This window comes from Rattus rattus, chromosome 12 (assembly GCF_011064425.1).
Source record: "Rattus rattus isolate New Zealand chromosome 12, Rrattus_CSIRO_v1, whole genome shotgun sequence".
NCBI lineage: Eukaryota > Metazoa > Chordata > Mammalia > Rodentia > Muridae > Rattus > Rattus rattus.
This window is the reverse complement of record NC_046165.1, coordinates 67,004,727-67,027,107: the sequence shown is the minus strand read 5'-3', so window position 1 is coordinate 67,027,107 and position 22,381 is coordinate 67,004,727. Positions and strand designations below refer to the sequence as shown.

Genomic DNA, 22,381 nt, shown 5'->3' with positions numbered 1-22,381 from the left:
CATGCACCTGAAGGGAGGGCGAATGGAAAGGTCAGAGTGAGTGGAAAGCTATCAAAGCTCTTTGATAGGAAGAACTAGATGTTTCTGATGTTTCTGTTCCTGGCTTGTGTGGGACAGCTGTGCCACACTGCTAAGCACTATCTTAACAAAACCTCCACAAGTGAGGTGCAGTGGATCCCTATCCACTGGAAAGGTGAGGCTGCTTGGTGAGCTCATGATGGGCATTAGGAACAACTGACCCTGACTTCAATCTTAACACATGACTGGTTTCCACCATGAAGGTGGTATAGAAACAGTAGAGTGACTGTCTATCAATGGCTCTGACTTCTAGGGTTGACAGGTAAACTTGTGAAAGTATTTACTTTATTTATTTATTATTTATTGACCAGGTAATCAATCTCAGGATAAAATCATAGATTCTTTTCTTCTCCCAAATAAGGAAATTCCTAGGGGCAGTAAGCTAAAACCCAAGCATAATCGAAATAAAATTGCATTTATTTTGGAGGAAGGGGAGTGTGGAGGTCAGGTCAACTTTTGTGAGTTGGTTCTCTGCTTCCACTAATTTGAGTATCAAGAATGAAACTCAGGTTGTCATGCTTGATAGAGTAGACCCCTTCACTGAGCCATCTCACTGGCCCAAAGAGCATCTTAACATTCAGGGTTTTTTCTGTTGTCACTTTGTGAGTGTTTGCCTGCATATATGTGCACTGTGTCTGCATGGTCCTTTCAAAGGTCAGAAGGTGTTGTCAGGCCCCCAGAACTGGCATTACAGATAACTGTAAGTCTCCATGTGGATCCTGGGAATGGAACGGAGTCCTTGGCGTAAGTATCAAGTGCTCTCTGTAGCTCTTGTTTATGAGACAGGGCCTCCCACTTTGTAGACCATGCTGGCCTAGAATTCATATTTCTGACTTGCCTTTGCTTTCTATATTGGGATTAAAGGTAAGATAGGGCCATGCCCAGGCCAAAGAGCACTTTTAATATTAAACATTTAGAAAGTCACATTAATTAGGGAAAATCTTTAGCCTGGGAATGTTAGATAATCATTATGTGAAAAGGTGCTGTGGTGATATGCAGAGCCTTATATTTTGTCAAGACAGGGTTTCTCTGTAGCTCTGTCTGTACTGGAACTCAAATGCTAGCCCAGGCTGGCCTTGATTCAGAGATCACCTGCCTCTTGCCTCCCCAGTGCTGGAATTAAAGGCATGAGCCACCCCTGCCCAGCTGCAGAGCCTCCAAGTGTGGGAGTCAGTGGAGTGGGGAACTGCACAGAAGTTTCTAGTGAGCACTAGTTTCCAAAGAGGGACACACGCCTGTCCTTTACTCTGCACCGTAGGTCGCTCCTATCTCCTAACCCTAGTCAGCTGCTTTCAAGTTTCCAAGGAAACTTCATGTACAGTGATTTAAAGGGCCTTTTCATACTCCTGGAATTCCTGACCATCCAGCTATTGGGCTTATAGATCTAGTTGTACTCAACTAAAATAATTTAAATGTGAATGAGGTGAACTTTCAGAGAAATTGTCTCTGTTTAAGAAACTTTTAGTGTTCCTGGTTCACTTCACTCAAGTTTTTCATCACTGGTGGCACAACAGGTGCCAAGGACTTAAAGATCAGACAGCCTCTCAAAAATATCTTACAGCAAGGATGGCAAGAATGTACAAATGCTTATGACAAGTGTCATGAAAAGGATAACTGCTGGGGCTGGAGAGATGGCTCAGCGGTTAAGAGCACCCGACTACTCTTCCAGAGGTCCTGAGTTCAATTCCCAGCAACCATATGGTGGCTCTCAACCGTCTGTAATAAGATCTGATGCCCTCTTCTGGTGTGTCTGAAGACAGCTACAGTGTACTTATATATAATAAATGAATAAATAAGTAGAAGGATAACTGCTGAAACCACGCAGTACAGTTCTGGAGATGGTAGGAGCTTGTCTCCAAATTTGAGATTGCTGCTCAGATAAAGGACTCGATAAGCAGAAGAGGACCCACAATGCCCACAACTTTGCAGTTTTAATCAAATGCAGGGCCCTGCACATTAAGGAAGCACTGCCCCTGAGCTACACTCCAGGCTTCTCACCCAACTTTATATGTACTGTGGGCAAGATTTGATGGTAAGGAAGGAGAAATGTCAGATTACATACCAAGGTGAGAACTGAGTAAAGGACATCCCAGACTTTAGAGACCACCAGAGCTTTGTAAAACAGTGTTTTACACTACAAGTTCGGTTGCTTACCTCAAATGTAAGAACTACATATGCTAATAAAAAGCATTTAGAAGCATACATGACAGTTAAATCTCAGTAACTCACACTATTACTAGTTCAGTAAACAGGAGACCAGGGCAGAGGTCACAGAAAGGGTTCCTGCTCTCACCAGCAGGTGAACATGAATTTACATTTGGATATACAGTACAAGTTCTTAGTATGACAGACAATAGAGCACCCAAGAGCTATACTGGGATCTGGAACCATCCTCTAATACTGTTCAGTTTTTGTTTGCAATAATAAAACTACCTACAACTAGCTTAAAGCGCAGGCCTTATGATCATTTTACAGAAAGTGCAGAGCACAGCTAGCTGGCCTGAGACGAACTCACAATGGATGTCTTGCTGTGCGGCTGTGTCCAGGTGTGCCTCTGCATGTTCAGAAAAGTAAACTCCAGATTCCACAGTTCCCGGAGGCCCCAGTACTGATGAGCATGCTTAAGAGACTGCAGTGCTGCTTGGCTGAGCCTAGAACTGCATTATAAGGTTTTAAGTGTAGAGGAGCAAACTACGTCAGAAAGACGAGAGAATGAAGCAGAGCAGGCAGTGTATTAAGATCAAGGTAGGATGCTGAAGATTGGCATGGCTAAACTGCACATTTCAGGAGAGCAGTAAGGTTGAATCTCATTCACTAAGTAAGACCAGACCAGTGGGAAAATCCCCCGGAAAGACCACAGTGAACTACAAGCATCACCATCTAAGTGACAGACTAGGAGAGAGCTGCTGAGGGTGAAGGCCAGGGAAACAGGAATTTTGTACAACCTGAGGGGCCAAGGTCTACTGGTGACTTCACCTCGAGCTACTGCCCCATCCATTTATTTCCCTTTAGCAAAACCCCGAAGGGCTGCCTAAAGCTGCTCTCTCCTTCCTCTGCCCTTTCTTCGGTCCATCCCAAACTTCATGTCAAAAATTAACAGTTGGCAAACCTAACAGTAAAACTAAGTCTCGGAGTTCTCAGCAGCCATGAAAGAAATGGTACTCCGCCTGAAACACTTTCCCCTGTGTATACTAGCCTCTTTCTCAACCTTTCCTAGAACACTGTCCTCTTCCCTGGGTCCTTAAAAATTTTTATTAGATTTATCCTCTGTGTTAGGTGTGTTTTGCCTGTGTATAGTATTGTGTCCCACACCTGTGTTATGTTTGGTGCCCATGTAAGTCAAGAGGGCATCGATCCCGTGCAACTGGAGATAGGGATAGTTGTAAATTACCACTTAGGTGCTTGGAATCAGAACTGGGTTCTCTGCAAGAGCAAGTGCTTTTAACCCCGGAGCCATCTCCCCAGCCACTCTCTAGAACAGCAGAATCAGTTATGTGAACTCTTTACTACAAATACCATGTAGTAAAAAGGGCTGAAAGAAAGTTCAGAGTTGGCAACATGAAAGAAAGGTGGACTAGAGTTTTATTCTGAAAATCATTTATTTTACATTATGTACAACAGCAACAACAACAAAATACACTTAGAATTATCCTGGACTTTTCTCACTTGATTCTTTTTTAAAAGATTTATTTTATGTATATAAGTACATTGTAGCTGTCTTCAGACACACCAGAAGAGGGCATTGGATTTCATTACAGATGGTTGTGAGCCACCCACCATGTGGGTGCTGGGATTTGAACTCAGGACCTCTGGAAGAGCAGTCAGTGCTCTTAACCACTGAGCCCTCTCTCCAGCCCTCCACTTGATTTCCAATGCACAATTATAGAGTAATCTTTATGCCACACAAAATTTCCTAAAGCTGTCAGATGGTGGTGGTGCACATCTTTAATCTCTATTCATGAGGCAGAAACAGGAAGATCTCTGAGTTCGAGGCCAGCCTGGTCTACAGAGTGAGTTTCCGGACTGCCATAGCTACACAGAGGAATGCTGTATTGGGGAGAAAAAAATTCCTAAGACTAGTAAGTCAGTTGGTAGTAAGCCAGTTACTTCTCAAAACTGTAGCTGGTCCCTACAGAAGAGCATTTCATCTCTACCTGGCTGCAGCACAAAGCTCTCCCAGCAGCACTGCCATGAACCTGGAGAATTACTTTCTAGTTGTTCTTGGATCAGAACCTTGGGCTCTGCGGCCAAGCTCTAGATTCCAGATGTTCCCACGGCTTCTGGCTCAGCACAGGTGTTCAGAATCTTCCAGGTAGAATCAGGGTCTGCTGGGTGGTCAAGCTGGAGAGGCCATCACAGTGTGGTGAAACAGAAACATTCATGTAAGAATGAAGTAAGATAAACCCTGGGAGGAAACCCTCTGTCCACCTCTGCTGCTCTGTGTTAATCAGTTACAATTTGGAGAGCTTTAGTTCAGCTCACTTTCCAGCTTCTGTATTTATCAGATGTATCCACAGTAGAATTCCTACAAACAGAAACAAAATCAACTAAGGACAATTAAGAGATGAACTTTATACACACCCACACACTATAAAAGAGAAAGAAGCTATGTGGCGACATTTGCCAAAGCAGGCAGGCAGGCCGATCTCTGTCATTTGAGGCCAGTTTGGTCTATGTAGCAAGTTCCAGGCCAGCCAAACCTACACAGTAAGACTAGTTCAAGAACTGATGATAAAGATTAAATTAAAATGGAGGGGGTTGGGAGTGGGTTTATTATCACACAAGCAGACTTATAATCTGGGAATTAGGAATCCCAGGACCAGCTCATGGCACTGGGAAGGGAAAGGGAACCTTGCCACCATTCTCACCCTACTTCTCAAACGCCTCAGGTGACACAGGCATGGTCTGCCAGTTGTTCTTACTCACTGTTACCAGTTCTCCTTGTTGGCAGCGCCCCGGGTGCTCTGCCCGTTGGACGTGAAGCCTCTCCTCAGTGGCATCACTTTAACATCCATGGGTGAAGCTAGGTTGGAGTTGTACTTTAACATCTAAAACAAAAGCAAATTTCTTTTTGAGGTCACGTGAATGACAAATCTAGAAAGTGTTACAAACATTCAAGAAAAGCCATTAACAACTTTTTTTTTAAAAATATGCAAAGGCGAGGTTTATTACAGAGACCTATTATGGAGATCTCCAGGCCGACACGTATCCCAGGCAAGAGACAGAGGTGTCGACCGCCATTAACAACAAGGGTTACTAACAATACCTAAAAAAAAAAAAAAAAAAAAAAAAAGTCAGCAGTCCATACAGACATTGAACAGTAAAAAATATAAAACTGTAACTTCATATGGAAGTTTGATGTCTAAAGTTAACTGAAGTTAATGGAAACCCCCTGAGAGCCATGTTAGGTTGATGATGGTATAGAAATGACAGAAGACTTTCCAATGCACTGGAGAAGATATGCGACAGCTGTGAGTGAGAGCGCTGTATCTGTGCAGGACAGCAAATGAGCATCCCTCCTGGACGGGGAGGCTCACAGGCCCCACCTCTCCCTGGAGTACATAGATACAGTGAGTGAGGGGGAGACCCTCGCCAGTGGCACAGCCACTCAGAAACAAACCCTCAGTCATGCCTGTCTCATCCAGAGTGTCTCACTCTCAACATAAAAAAAGAGAGGTAGTTGGAAAGGGGAAAGGGATCTGAAGGAGCCGAACAAGAGAAGGTAGTGGGTGTTTGTGTATGTCTGTAAACAGGAACAAAATATATTATGTACATGTATGAAAATGTCACCATGAAACCATTACTCTATATAATACACACATGCCACTTAAAACTTTGAAAGAAACAACTAAAGTAGCACACTGAATGTAAGGTGTCCTTGGGACTGGGCACATAATAAAATGGTAGTGCTTCTGTACCATACACAAGTCCCAGGGTTTTACCCCTAGCATTGTTTAAAAAAAGCAACCAACAAAAGAAACACAAGGGTTCCTTACCTTCACAGAGAAAGACCTACAGCAGGAAATAGTAGCCCTCCACATGTGCCCTCATAAATACAGACGGTTCCATACCTATTGTTTTTATCTTCTAAGAAAGCAAGCAGTCAGGTAGGAGGACTGGAGACAGCAGTTAAGCTCTTATAGAGGACCAGAGTTCAGTACCCAGATCCCATTTTGAACAGTTTACAATTGCCTCTAATGCTAGACCTGACTCCCTCTTCTGACAACTCAGGCACCAGTGCTCATAGGCACACTGATACCTACACAGATACACCTACATTAGACACAGGTAAAAGTAGGTCTCTAACAGAAGACAAGATCGATCAGATCCCTTGTTGATCTTTCAGATGAATCAGTTCTGGCATTCAGGGTTCTTCTCAAAGTTTACTGTTCTCATGGCATCCAATAAGGAAGGCAAAGCAGCTGTAGAGCGGCAGTCCCTTAGGAACTCTGCACCTCAGTGCTAACTGCCTGGCCCTGTAACCCAGATTAGAGTCAGATCAGTCAGCTCGTACTGCCCACTAGTTGGAGGTGCCACACTGCAGTCTAATATTTTCACACCATGTGATACCATGTGGATCAGTGCTGCAAACGGACAGTTTGAGAAATGCAGGCACGTGTGGTTAATGAGACCCTGCCATGGAGAATATAGGGCAAAGAATATTCTTACTTTTAATGGTACAACAGCTGATATAGCAACTACAGATTAAAATGTAACAAACAATACACTGTAGAACAAACTACAAGACAAAGTACTTTAGGAGAATAATATTGGTAAAACCAACCTAGAAACTGCTGTCTGGTTCAGGAAAGTCTAAGGTTTTCCTCAATACCCAAAGTCACCCTTTGGCATGATGGTAAATATGACAGTTTATATGCAATTTCAGTTTTCTAACACACACACATATATATAAAATTTTGAAAATATTAGGAAAAAAAGCCTAGAAAATGACCTGGAGGATGTCTTCTGGAATTGCAGTGACTTTCGGAGGAGACGGTGTTGTGAAATTTTCATAAGAAGTAATTGTTGGAGAATGGGGGTCTGCAAAACTCTGATAGCATTCATCTGAATTTAAAATTAATGGGGCACAATCTTTATCTTCCAAATCAGTTGATGAACTATTTGGTTTTGATAGTGGATAATCTATAGACACCTGTAGAATAAAAATAAATCATTAAATTATAGTAAGTAAATAAAGATGTTGTAAATAATTCAATTGGTTCTGTTGGAGTCTACTAAGGCAGACCCTGAACGATCCCACTTTCCTGAGTGCTATCCAAATCAAGAAAGTCATATGCAGAAGACAAAGTGCTGTCTTCAGTACTGCTCGAGGTAACTGGAAGAACTCAACAGTGGCTGAGCTCCAGACATGGACAGATCCCACCACCCCATCTCAGCAGCAGAAACCCGAGCCAGGTGAGAGCTGCAGTGAGAGACTGGGTAGCAGCATCTGAGTCCTAAGGAAGATGATTAGCGCTTTTAACTTAAGGAACTTTACCAGAACTGTATGGGTCTCTACAGCAGGAAGTTTTAAACTACGAGTGCAGACTTGAGGTGCTAAGGTAGAGCATACAAACAATGGGAGGAGAGGCTAGTCTGGGCTAGACGTGAAAGCCCAGCTCAGAAGAACAAAACATTTATTATATACACTGTCTGCATACATGCAAGCTCACTCCCGAATCCGAGAGGGGCTAAGCATACACTTTGCGCACACCAAGTCTTGGGTTAATAAAGACAGCTCAGTTGGGAACATCCTGTCAACAGGGTGCCTTTCACAGGGGCAGAGACCTAACAAGTGGGCTTGTGCTTGGTTCAAGAGAATGAGCAGGTCGCAATCAGTTCTCAGCTGAAGCAAAGTCAAGGCCACTGTGAGCTACATGAGACCCTTTCTCTAAAAACAAAACAAAAAACCATAGCAAACGCACAACACACACACAGCACTAGAGGATGTAAATGAACGGAAAACGGCACGTGCAGCAGCCACCCTGTTAGTAAGACGCTGTTATCTACAGCAGCACCGTCCAGGATGACTAGTCACAGCTCAGGGCACCAAGACACATATTACGTATGAGCTTAAAGACTTTGACCAGTGGCTGCCGTAGCGAACACTAACAACAACAGACCATTCCTACCACCGTCAACAGTCTTGTCAGACTGGCTGTCTCACCTGACTAACGAGTAAGGCTTTGATTATGTTAAATAAGTTAAGAAAAATGAAAAGGGGAAGACATTAAATTACTTAAAAACCTGTTACTTAGGGAGAACCAGTTTGACGTTTCTATTCATCGTTTTTTCTTAGAACATATGTGCATAGAATCCTTTATCTTTAAGCATCACATTTCTTCAAAATCATCTTTTTTCAGCCTTCTGCTTTAGACTATGACAAGATTCGTGGCCTCAGCTCTTCAATGTGTTTCACACATTCACTCTGCTGCTCTGTCATCAGCTAGCTACACTGACTCCATGTCTCTACACTCCTCTCTATGCTGTTACAGATCTGTCTCAATTGCTTTAAACAAATTTAGACATGAGAAAAATGTACAGCTCCTTATTTATGGTGCTAAACTCCCTCCCAGAATGCACTGCATGCATTCTTTTTTTTTTTTTTTGGTTCTTTTTTTTTTTTTTCGGGCTGGGGACCGAACCCAGGGCCTTGCACTTCCTAGGTAAGCGCTCTACCACTGAGCTAAATCCCCAGCCCCCTGCACATGCATTCTTAAGAGCTGCACTGGTCTGACTTGTTACACATACTGTGTCCAGAAGGAATGTCTCAGTCATGGGGGAGATCTGAGCTTTAGTGGAATTTTACCAGATCTGTACTGTCCATCGAAGAAGGAATTTTCAAGCCAGGAGTGCAGAACTTAGGTGGCAATGGTGAATTTATGTATTCCACATCTAGAAGACATAAATTAAGTTAAAATATTTAAATTTTAAAAAATTGCATGTACATGCATGTATGTGTGTGTGCGTGTGTGTGTGTGTGTGCATGCACACGTGTAGGTGTGCACCTGAGTTACAGGTGGCTATGAGCGCTTGATGTGGTTACTGGGAATCCAACACGACTGTGCTCTAGGCGTGTGTGCTAAATTTCCCCAGCCCTGAAATTCTAAATTTTACGTTAAAAGCATTATCAATCTAGTGTGTATATTTTGTTACTAATGTATTAAAGATGTAGGTATGGTGTGCGGTTTGGCAGGACGAGAAAACCCACAACTGTCAAGTTCACCACATTGGTCACCAGCATTACACAAAGGGCAGCACATTGAGCTCTGCTGTAACAAACAGGAACTGGTGACAGTGAAACATTTGGGGAAACACTTAGATTGAGGATTTAACTTGGCTGTTAGAGGAGTGCTTGCTTAGGTCTTAGGCTCAGTTCCTACTATCAAAAAGAAAATCAATAAGATAACTACAAATAATCTATTTAAAACCGTGTAAGTGGCCATGGCTCAGCTGGTAAAGTTACTTGCCACATAAACCTCATGTTCAATGCCCACATGAAACAGTGACTCAAAGTTTTCCTCTGGCTTCCACACACTATGGCAAGCACACATCCAGCCCCATATGCAAACATCATGTTTAATATATGTAATCATACACCCAAAATAAATGAACATTACAAAAAAGCACCACAAAACAAGCAAGCAAACGTCAGTTGGTGTAGCGCTTGCTTCCCGTGCACAAAGTCCTGAGTTCAGGCCCCACCAATACAGAAAGCTGGGCATGGCGGTGTACTTGGGAGATGGAGGAGGAAGAGGGTGAGAAAGGTGAGGCCAGGGCTAAAGGGTGGCTCAGTGGTTACGAGCACTGCTCTGGTAGTTTCTAGGCTTGGTTCCCAGCACCAACATGGCAGCTTACAACCACCTGAAGCATGCGCTCTCCGGGACTCCAGTGTCCTCCTCTGCCCTTTGTGGGAACTAAACACGCATAGAGCACAGAAACACATGCAGACAAACATACACAAAAGTAACAGTACATAAATCTTAAACAAAAAACCACAACACAGTGGTCCACACCTTTGATCCCAGGACTCAGGCTGAGACAGGAGGACAAGAGGACAACTCTGAGTTTAAGACTCAAGGTAAGACACTGCTAAGAGTGCTCTCTCCCTTATCTTCTTGGGTGAGTGACTGGTGTGGGTGCACAAGTGTCTCAGTGCAATGGCTGTGCAGGCGAGAGGAGATACCACGTGTCTTCCCAGTTGCACCCCATCTTTGTTTCTGCTGTTGCTTTGTTCTTCCTACAAGACACTATTTCTCCAGAGTGTAGCTCTGAACTGTCATGGAACTCTGTAGACCAGGCTGGCCTCAAACTCTGAGATCCACTTGCCTTTTCCTCCCGCGTGCTAGGATTAACGGTGTGCACCATCAGGTCCAGCTTCTACTTCTATGTTTTGAAACTCATAGATTTGGCTTGAGCATTGGGGGGTTCACCTGTCTCTACCTCCCCCAGTGCTGGTGTTTAAATGCATATGTCACCACGTCTGGATTTTCCTTCTGCCTATTTTGTTTTGTTGTTTTCTGAGACAGGCTTTCTGAGATAGGCCTAGCAGTCAAGGAAATCATTCTGAACCAGGTTGTCTCTGCCTCCCTAGTGCTGAGATTAAAGGTTTGTGCCATCATCACCTGGCTCCATGCCTGGATTTTTATGGAAAATTTGGGGCCTAAACCCCATTCAGTCCTGTTTGTGTGGCAAACAATTTGCTAACTAAGCTGTCTCCTCAGCCATACTTTAAAAAACAAAAAAACCCCACAGAACTATACTTTATAGGGAACTGACTTCTGAATAAGGCATAAGGGCATGATGCAATTACATTTTTAAAAGATGTGTAAAGGCTTCCCTTTATGTGTATGGGTATTTTCTTTGCATACATGTCTGTGCATGTCAGAAAAGGAGATGGTTGCTATCAATCAAACCAGGTCCCTGGAAGAACAGCTACTGTTGGATAGTTAATAACTCTATTAGTTCTTATTATGACCTTACCAACATCCCACTAATCGAGACACAGTCCTAGCAATTTATTTAATCAACCTTAGCACAATTGTTGGCAATCACCCCTAAAATATTTCTCTACAACAGACGGCTATTTCCCAGCTGTTCTCCCCAAGTTACTTGCCAAGAGTCATCCTGTCTGTGCTAGACTGGCTCTATCAGTCCATTTCCTGGTCCTCCATCTTCTCTCCTCCCACCTCTCACTCCTGCCTTCAGCCTAGTGGTCCCCACCTACCTCTATTCTCCCCAGTAATTGCTGTCAGCCATTTTTATTTAACAAGTGAGAAAATATAGGCAAGCAAAGTTTATCCAATATCATTTGGTGTACATGAGAAATACACTCCTCTGAACTGCAATCAGATCTTGGGGCCAGTATTAAGCATCTGAATACATAGCGGCCCTGACTAACACAACAAACAGCAGTACCTTAATGCTGAGTTAGCTCTGTAGCCCGAACTTCATTTTTCTTAAAGTAGGTGGAACGATGGCTCAGTGGTTAGGACCTGGCTGCTCTTCCAGAGAACTATGGTTCAATTCCCAGTACCCAAATGGAGTTTACAAGCATCTATAACTCCAGTTCCAGGGGATTCAACACCATCTCCTGGCCTCTGAAGGTGCCAGATATGCATGTACTTGGTGCACTGACATACATGCAGACAAAATAACCCATATACATCAAAAAAATAAACAGAACAAAATAGCATCTGGGCAGGCAGCTCTTTTGTCACCACCATGCCCAGTGCTTTCCTTCTGATGCACTACTGAACCTGTTCTCTTTCTTTAATATAGCCATGCTCTTCCTTATAGAACTGTAAGCTACTATGAGTATGGGCCAGTTACATTTCTAAACTTGCTTGTACCAGCAGTGCTTATTAATTTAATAATATTGTTCAATTAACACCTTTTCTAAAAATAAGCACAAAACTTTGGAAAGATATGATAAAGACAATTTTGAACATTTGTCAATAAAGTGAGAAGAGCTCACAGATTTGCAAAACTTAAAGAATAAACTGGTGCTGACGAGACAGCTCGATGGTTAAGAGCACTGGTTGTTCTTCCAGATGACTGAATTAGGTTCCCCAGCAACCACACGGCAGCTCAAGAAGATCTGACTTCTCTTGTCACTGCCACAGGCACTAAGGGCACATGTAGTACAATTGTGCACATAAAATGTTAAAATATATATAAATATATATATTTACATTGGTGGTGGGATTGTAGTTTCTGACACAATTTCAAAATAGCACACACTGGCCTCAAACTTGGCCTTTTCCTCCCTAGAGATGGAATCACAAGTGTGCTCACCAAATCTGTTAGAATGGGATTGCTCAGTCAAAGAAAAGCCTATTCTGCAAGCACGAGGACCTGAGTTCAGATCTCTAGCACCAATGTAAAAAGCAGGGCAGGGCAGTGTGTGCTTGTAACTCCAGTGCTATGGGGGCTGGGGGCAGGCACATCCTTGAAGCTCACTGGATTTAATGAGAGAGCCTGTTTCAAGTACAAAGGCGATGAATAATCGAGGGAGATGCTCTATTCATCCTCTGGTCTCCACACAAACCCACATGAACACCTCCTAACAGAGCAGGTTAAAATATGGAGAACAAAAAACCTGACGCACACCGCACACCATCAAAATAATACCGCAAACTACTGGGGCGGGACAGATGGCTCAGCAGTAAGAGCCCTGTCTGCTCCTGCAGAGGACCCAGTTCCAGTTCCCAGCACCCACACTGTGGCTCACAACTACCAGTAATTCCAGCTCCAAGCCCTCTTATGGACCCCAAGGGTATAAGGCACATATACATGAAATAAAGAAAAAAAAAACTATTATAAAAATGTATGTCTTCCATGAAATCAAGCTAAACCTAAGTGGAATGGTACTGAATAAAACCCAGTACATGTTGCTGTAATTCCCAACCCCAATAAGCCCATATAAAAAACACAATCCTATCCCTGTAATTGCACGCTATGTGCCTAGACTGGGCACATCTAGCACTACACTAACTCGTTTCCCAGCTCTAAGATCCCTTGCTACATGTGATTGATTTCTGCAGGCCATACAGTTCCAGTCCATCCTGGCTTCCTTCTGCCTTCTGTTCTCTCTTCCTCCTCTTGTGCCCCTCTCTCCCTCAACCCAAGCCGACTCTTAAACCTCCAGTCCCACCTTTTCCTCCCACTGCCCAATCACAGGCTCCTGCCTTTACAGACCAGTTAAGATGGGAGAAAGCTCACAGGAGCTCACCAGAGTAGTGATGGACTGCTAGTAGCCCCTCTTGAGGAAGTAGAATTAACATCAGAATACAAACAGCACCAGGACAACCCACAACACCACACACTAAAAAGATGCAGAAAACCACCTAAAATTAGAGAACCATTGCTTACAAAAATAATTAGGAAAGCGTACAAAGGAGAAGCTAATTTTTAAACTCACCATTTTTTTCCAGCTGCTGGATCATGGGACGAGGAATGGCAAAGGAATTATCACTGGTCACGGGCCCTGTCTCTACAGCTTCTCCACCGACACCACTCAGAGGGAAACTGTAAAGTCACAAGAGTTAACAGTCAACCTTTGTAGAAAACTTCATCTTACTTGCTGCAGTCTGGAGTAGTTAACCTTGGTTTATGAAATAAGGACCAACGGAAGAAATCACTAAGATAATTAAAAAATAAATTTAATACACATATCTTTTACTTTAAGTATTTAAAGTAGTGTACATATGCACTTTAGATATTCAACTATAAGGCAGGGTGTGGAGGCACATACATGCAATCCTAGACTTGAGAGACAAATGATGCCCTGTCTTGATCCACTTGAACTGGACTAACGACCTCGTACTGTGGAATTTTGCTACCCAGCATATAAAGGCAGTAAGGGAGCAAGACTTCATTAATAACCTAGTGTGGCAGAATAGTTTTTATTAGGCTGTCTGATAGAAAGCAAAATGATTAGAAGCTCAATGACGAGATGGAGGTGGAGACGGCACGGTGTTAAGAGCACTGGCTGCTCTTGCAGAGGATCCGCAGGGCTGTTCCCAGTGTCCGTCCGTCCGCATGGCGGCTCCCAGCATCCAACTCCAGCCCAGGGGATTTAAAGCTCTCCTTCACAAGTGCGAGACATGAACAAGGTGTACAAACATAGACCCAGGCAAACACCCAAACACACAAAATAAAATTAAAATTAATTAAAAAACCTGTCATTATTTACTCCTTAAATTCTCTAAGGAAATCAATGGCTCACACTTTATTGATGAAATTAGTGATTCAAGAGATTTAAAATATGAAGTAGCTGAAATCTTTCTAAGAATTGCCTGGAGAGATGGCTCAGCGCCTCCTGCCCTTCCAGAAGACCCACTTTGGTTCCTGGCACAGATATCAGGGACAGCTCATCTCGCCCGTCTCAGAGGCTAAGATTAAAAAGAAGTGACACCAGGCCATGGTGGTGCACACCTTTGTTCTCAGCATTCTGAAGGCAGGGGCAGGGGAATCTGAGTTCAGGTCATCGAGGGCATGTTAGAGAGACCCTAACTCAAACAAACAAGCAAAATCAACGACAAAAAACCAACAGACACAAACCCCCAAGTTCTGCTGGCGTGGATGTCAGGAAGGGGGTTATTTACTTATTTACTCACTGGTGGGAGTGCAGACAGGCGCTGCACTATGAAAACCAAGTGTGGAGGGTCCATATAAAGTTAGCGAGGGAAAGCTAGAGCTAGAGACTCTCTTCCATCATTCAGCTGCACGACTCTTATGCATGTACCCAAAGGAGTCTATACCCCTACAGAGCTATCTACTCAACTGTCTTCATGGCTGCTTTCCCCATGACAGCCAGGAAATGGAAATAACCTACAAGAGCTGGTGACAGATTTGAAATGTGGTGCATTTACACAGTGAGATATCAGTCAGCTGATAAAAATGAAGTTAGAACAATTTGCAGGGAAATGGACGGAGCTATAAGCCATGATTCTCAATGAGCTGACGCAGACCCTGAAATGCAAACATTATGATTTCTCGAGTATGTGGAAAATGCAGAGGCACACCTTAAGGGGACAGGAGTACACAGCATAGGAGGGGGAAATAATAGAATAAGAAGGATTAAGTGGGGTGAATGAGATGAAGGCAGGATCTTTGACAAAGTCATGGAGACCTCCTACTGTAGAAGCTTCCCAATACATACCCTCACACAGAAAGTTTAAAAGGAGTTACCCTGAACACTGGCCCCGACCCCTGAGACACCACAGGCTATCAGATAAAAATCCGGTACCTGGAATAGGTTACCTTTTAGAGCTATTTGTTAGTGAAGCTCCACAGACTCCTACACATACAGACGAAATATACCCATATGCTCCGTATATACATATACATATATATGGTGTTTCAGAAATAAAACACTTTCTAGCTGAAATTATGGCCTGATCCACAAGATAAAACCGATAGGTAAAACTTATTGGGGACAAGAACCTGTGGCTAGAGAGGTCTTAGCTCCATGGACACAGTACTAAACTAGAGCATAAGGACACTGCTATGCCACACATTAGTGCACATTCTCATCCTCTCTTTTTTGAGACAGGTTCTCTCTATGTAGCCCTTGCTGTCCTGGGATTTTCTATGTAGACCAGGCTGGCCTCAAATTTGGAATCTGGAGATCTGCCTCCTGAATGCTGGATTAAAAGCCATACCCAGTCTGATATTCAGAGAAGCTTCACAGTTTTTTGTTTTGTTTTGTTTTTTTTAGACACCCTGGCTATCCTGAAACTCACTCTGTAGACATGGCTGGCCTTGAACTCACACAGATCAGCCTACCTCTGTCTTCCAAGGATATCCAGCTTGGAAAAGCTTCTTTTTTCAGATGACCATTAACACAGAGACATGGGGAGGATAAGAGACCAGAGTGCTCAGTTCTAAACGGGACATCATCCCAAGACTCAGGGGTCATTTTGGAAGAGGCAGTAGAGGGCTACATTGCAATAGTGCTTTCTTGGAACAACAGGACAATTGCATAATGGACTCACAATAGTTTTGACAGAATGCACAAGGTTTAGCCACATAAGACGCCAACATGCAGGAGGAGGGTTACAAAGCCCCCGTCTCAGCAGTGGAGCTAGAGGCAACTGTTATCTGCTGGGACAGGCATTATGCCCGCAGGAAGCAGACTCCATGGGTTATTTAAAAGAAAAACAAAAGCCGTGAATTGGGGGAATATAATAAAAAATACTGTATACAGTTTTTAAAGAATTAACAAAGTGTTTTCAAGGGACTGGGTAGATCGCTTAGTAGTTAGCATCACAGACTGCTTTTCTAGGACCCAAGTTTGGTTCCCAGCACCCGCAGTCAGGGAGCTCACAAAGGCCTGCGCCTCCAGTTCCAAGGAGATCCATTGGCTCTGGCTCTGAGGGCTCTTGCTCGCACCAGCACACACCCACGCATATAATTGAAAATTACGAAAATAAACCTTAAAAAAAAACTCAAGTTGCTTACCTTTTAATATTCTTCATATTTTTAAGTCCCATTGTATAATCTTCATTTAAACACATTGTATATTCAGATATACCAAAGTGTTCTAATTTAGGAGTTACACACTCAAAATCATCCATCTTTAGAGCACATCTAGGCGTCTTCAACACCTGGACAGAGGGGTCTTTGGCAGGAGTGGTTTCAGATGCACGTTCTTCTTTGAGGCTGAGAGTTTCTTGGTGAGGGTTGGCTGGGCCTTGGGAAACCATGTACCGCTGAAGTCCAAAGTCTGACAGCTGTGGGCTCCTCAGGGGCTCCTCAGGAGCAGAACTGCGCGGAACACGGGGCTCAGACAGCTCCTGCTTCACACCAGGCTCTTGAGTATCTTTACACACAGCTAACCCTGGGCTGGAGTGAGTTACTCTGTGCTCACATGCTGAGAGAAGAGTCAAAGAGGTAAATTCTGGCTAAGCATCAAGACAGAGAATTTCTTGATTATTAGAATATCACAGAAGAGCCACCCGAAATGTTCCATGTTGGTGGAAACTTGTTCTCTTAGGTTTTCATTTCAACTGTCTCTTCTCAAAGTCTGGCATATACATCTTACCTACTTGTATTCTATCTAGGCACTTTACAGAAATGAAACTACTTTAAAAAATCAACATCCACAAAGAAGATCAGATCCCTTACTTCCTCAATGTGACTTATTGGTCAGTATTTCCTGGAAGTATTATTAATACAAAATTAATGTATAATCAACTATCCTAGATTTAACACAAACTGTTAACAGTATAATTTTAATCTTTTAATTTTGTAAAAATTTTAAATTACATTTGTGTGTGTGTGTGGGGAGACAGAGATAGAGAGACAGACAGTGTACATGTGGTGATTTCTAATCTCTCCTATGGGTTCTGAAAATCAAACAGATTGTCATGTCTGGTTTGGTGACAATGCCTTTACCCAGAGCCATCTTGCCAGCCATAGACTTAACTTTTAAGTACTCAAGTATAGAAGGAAAGGAGTAGTATTTGAATCTATGCTTCTTTTACGAGGAAAGCAAATTACACATTTTTAACTTTGAGAGTAAGCAATTCTGACCATCATGTTGACTGACAGTTACCATACATATATATTTGCTGATTGCATTAATGCTGTCATACATACAGTGATCATCCACACAAAAGACCATGACTCTGAAGCATGTTGAAGCCAGCACTCGAGGTATGTGCAGAATGGCGGCGGCTACAGCAGCTAACACTGGGCAACAGACAGACTGGCTAGCCGCCATCTAGTGCCCTTCCTGCACTGGCCTCAAAGGGCTGCAATGTGCTCAGCTCTAACTGGTCCTTATACAGCCTCATGAAGTAGACAATTCATTATCTCCACCTTACCCTGAGGAGCAAGGTCAGTAATTAGGCTCCAACTAATAGCTAATAACAACTGGTGACAGTTCTCCCTCAGACCCCTAGGATTACAGGCATGACTTGCTTTACTAACTAAACCACTATGACATAATAACTAGCTTTTTTTCTTTTAATCTCCAACTAAGAAGGTATTTTATCAATTTATACAGCTTAGGCATTTTGTTCTGCAGGAGAAGAATCCGAATATAAAAGAAATGAAAACGCACCACAGTCCTCCAGCTACTTACTGGCGGAGCTGACTAGGTGTGCTTTGCCCATCCGTCAGGTGGCTGCACCTGCACTCTCATTCTAAACCGCTCAAAAGCTCTCAGCTACCACTGTGGAAGGAGGGCAAGGGAAAGTTCATTTCTTGCTGTCAAGTCTTGCTATTGTCCAGGAGGGCCCTCAAGTCAAGACCAGAGGGGCTACTTTCCAGGCGCACTGACTGGCATCATGCTGATTTTTCTGAGCAACAGACCCAACTGGCCCCAGCCGAGCCCTCAGCTGTCTTAATCATCTGCCTGCTTCCATACTGAGATGCTAGGAGATGACGCAAACAAACCTGAATCCTCCTTGTCACGTGCTTGGTATTCGTACTTCTGGAAAAACTCTCTCAGTTTTATGATGTCTGCTGAATTTTTTTTCATCAGTACTTTTGCTGCCTTTATGAAATGTGTGCTTTCTCGACTTTCCAATCTTGCTTTATCAAGACGTGCATTAACATCATCCTTATAGGAGGAAAGCAAATATATTACACATTTTCTAACTTTCAAGTTTACTGTGCGATGGTTATTATTATGTTTAAGTTTAAGCTTACTATGCTTGGGAGACCAAAAAGCAAAAGCGCATTCTAATAAGCCCTAGCCTGTGCAACTGTAGCCTCCCCGTTTCCCAGACACTGAAGACTATTCTTGAAACTGATGGATCCTCCTGTAAGAGATGCTATTCTTGCAAGACAACAGGTCCCAAGACTGTTTTCTCTGCTTTTGTAATCAAGTGTGTTCACTCTGCTCAAAAAAGAGGATTATGACAGCTGTTAGACATGTGTGTTAAATGAGGCCTTGCCTACTTAGGGACCACATGTAACCTAGGGGTTGCACTGATAAGCCCTGGACTGATGTGGCTGACTGCTCATCTCTGATTTTCTCAGATGCAGTCCTGGCACCAGTCGGCTCAGGTGCCAGTGTCCAAGTATCCAGGTAACCTCCTCTTATTAAAACCTTCTCTTCTTATTAAAATCTTCGTCTCTGTGAGGCTGTGATCTCTGGGTGACCCTAGCCCCGTTAACAACTTAGGCTAGAGAAAATTACCTATATAGAAAAATGGTAAGTAAATAGTACCTTTAGAGTCTGGACTTCTGAATAAAGGTCACACAAAATTCTCGCTGAAGAATCTTCAAAGTCTTCTAGCAAGGAAAAAAAAGTCCAATAAACATGAGGAAAATAAAAAGAACAGATAAATTACATAAATCTCCAGGCCTATGCCTTTGATCCAGAAGTGAGAAGCAAAGGAAGATGGATCTGTGTGGGTTCAAGGCCAGACAGATCAACACAGCAAGAACTACATAGTGAACTCACCAGGATAAAGTACACCTAACACCAGGCATAAGCACAGAAACACACTAATAGCAAATGATACAATGCAACGAGGCTCGCATGCTCTAGTCCTACAATGTGGATGAGCATGAGAACGACCAAGGCTACAGGACTGCACATTCCCGGGCTCCTGTTACAGGAGAGGCCCAGAAGAGCCGGTCCCCTGCACAGAAAGCAGCCATAGGGTTGCCTAAAGCCAGCAGGATGGACTGACAGGATTATGGGAACTGTCTACTGGCTGAGAGTTGTTTTCTAATTAATCAGTTTGGATTTATTGTAGTTGAGCTCTGAATTCAAGGCCAGCCTGGTCTACAGAGTGAGTTCCAGGAGAGCTACACAGAGAAATCCTATCTTGAAAAACAAAAACAAACAGAAAACCCAAAAAAAGAGAGGGAGAGAGGAAAAGAGAAGGAGAGAGAAACAACACCTATAAAGACGAACACAAGGCTTCTGTAACAAAGTTCCAGGGAGTTGGTTATATTTTGGGAGTTATTAAAATCTAAGCCCTCCTAACTAGTAGTCGCACAACTCTGACTATACTAAGAACCAATGAAATGCATTCTTAAAAGTTTTAGTATATGCAAGTAACTCAAAGATAATCTAGAAGTCCATTTAATGATTCATCACCATAGCCACTATCTTACGGTTATCACTGCTGTAATGAAACAGCACAATCAAAAGGAACTTTGGGAGGAAAGGGTGTATATTTGGCTTACACTTCCACATCACTGTTCGTCATCGATGGAAGGCAGGCAGGAGCGATGCAGAGGCTATGGAGGGTGCAGCGTGTGAGCTGCACTTATGGGACCAGTGACCACCAGTCCGGGAGGGCATTACCCATCAACCACTAATTAGGAAAACGCCCTACAGGCTGGCCTAGACCCTGATCTGATGAAGGTAGCTTCTCACCTGAGGCTTCTCACCTGAGTCTCCCTCCTCTCAGGTAACTCCAGCCTGTGTCAAATTGACATAAAATTATTTTTTTAAGTTTTGCAAGTGAAGCCACTGGCAATATTCCCTGTATTTTTTACATGTTAAAGAGTCATTACATTTTCTTGTAAAACAAACAACAAACTATTAAATGAAGTTTGTGCAGAGGTAATGTTTTAGTAAGACTACAGACCGACAGTCAGTGAGAAGCAACTTCTATATGGTCGAAATGAGTCAGCCCAACATCGTATCGCACATTGTAACCCCTAAAATAATGGTTACAAAAAAAAAGCTGCAATCAACGGTTAAGTGATGTCTGCTGTGAATTAGATAATACGTATATTTTTACTTTTAGGTATTTGAAATCTCCTACAGTACAGTTACTTTTATAGTCTCTGAAACATTTTCAAGTGGAGAGTTAGTTATAAGAGGAATCTGTGTCTACAGAGTGCAATTTTTGTTGTTTTCTTTCTGTTTTCCAAAACAGGGCTTTTCTGTGTACCCCTGGGTGTCCTGGAACTCAATTTGTAGACCAAGCTGGCCTCAAACTCAGGGATCTATCGCCTCTGTCTTTCAAAGAACTGGGATTAAAGGCAAGTGCCACTACATTCCACTCTGACTGTCTTACTGTCTGTCTCTTGTCTCTTCTCTTTCTCTCTGCCTTGTTGATTGGTCAGGAACTACCAATCAAACGAGATCAGACCAACGCCATTCCTTGATCTGCAACTATTTTTTTAAAATCTCTAATGCAAGTCAAGAATGGTGTTTACTTTTATTATTAAAAAAACAAAACAAGGGGCGGGAGAGATGGCTCAGTGGTTAAGAGCACTGGCTGCTCTTCCAAAGATCCTGAGTTCAATTCCCAGCAACCCTTGGTGGCTCATGACCATTGTAGTGGGATCTGTTACCCTCTAATATCATGCGTGCCTAGATGCAAATAGAGCACTTGTTAAGTCCGGACTCCTCCGCCTCACTCAGTTCAGGAAGGAGCTGCGCCCAAGAACGACAAGAGCAATGCAAAAGCAACAGGCTGTATTCAGGCAGAGCTCTGGACCAATACGTACCTCTCGCAGGAGGCAGAGGGATTGGCCCCAATCACAAAAACACAGTTTATATAGGGTTTTGGGTAAGGAGCGGGAAAAGGATGGCGGGGCGATACATGATTGATCCCCACACTTATTCAAACTTAAGCAAGTTTTGGGCGGGCAAAAGGGATATCTGGGGTCCCACAGATGTTCTTTGTGGCTTTTCTCGGAACTCTGGATACAGGTTGGAGGAGGTCGTTTACGCCCTTGGAGTACAGCTATCTGATCTCATGAGTTCCTGGAACACAAACTTCTCGATACATGGGTCATGTAAGAGTTAACTTGTACAGGCTGAAAGCCAGGTTCAGGCCTTGAGTGGGTGGGCGATAGGGACGAGTTTTTGAACAACATTTCACACTCATATACATAAATAAACAAATAAATTAAAAAAGAAACACAGCAGTGCCGAGTATTGGTACTGCAGATGCTTGCTTCAATAGGTGCCCGTTAGAGTGAGAGGAAATCACTTTACTCCTACAGAAAACACTGCATCTTTAAACAGCTGACTCCGGATGTTGTTAACAAGCTCGCAACAAACAGCTCGCCTCCGCTCCCCTGCCCCCACACCGGAGAACTTGTCAGCTTTGTTTTCCTCACAGATCGACAGCGCCCACTGAGGACCGTGCCCCCCGCCCGCGTCCACTCACCGCTGTCCTCCCCGTCCAGCGCTCGCAGCAGCCGGGCCGTCTCGCCATCCAGCACGGTGGCCAGACCCCGCAGTTTACAGTGGAAACGCTGGATGGGGTTCATGCCGAAGGCAGCTGAGCAGACGGCGACCTCCACTCCCCTCCAACGCGCCACACATTTGAATCCGTGCGTCAAGGAGGCACCGCCCGCCCTGCGCTGG

The 22,381-nt window shown here is 43.5% G+C and overlaps 1 protein-coding gene across 1 annotated transcript; it reads right to left on the bottom strand.

Moving 5' to 3' along the window:
* Positions 1 to 3,642: 3,642 nt before the first annotated feature.
* On the bottom strand, positions 3,643 to 22,366 carry Ska3 (spindle and kinetochore associated complex subunit 3). Its single transcript, XM_032917576.1, has 9 exons — positions 22,182 to 22,366; positions 19,265 to 19,326; positions 18,487 to 18,652; positions 16,546 to 16,957; positions 13,502 to 13,608; positions 8,888 to 8,973; positions 7,031 to 7,231; positions 5,005 to 5,126; positions 3,643 to 4,603 (listed from the first exon to the last, which is right to left on the bottom strand). The coding sequence occupies exons 1-8, from the start codon at positions 22,282 to 22,284 to the stop codon at positions 5,007 to 5,009; spliced, it is 1,257 nt and encodes a 418-aa protein (XP_032773467.1). The 5' UTR covers positions 22,285 to 22,366; the 3' UTR covers positions 3,643 to 4,603; positions 5,005 to 5,006.
* Positions 22,367 to 22,381: the final 15 nt, after the last annotated feature.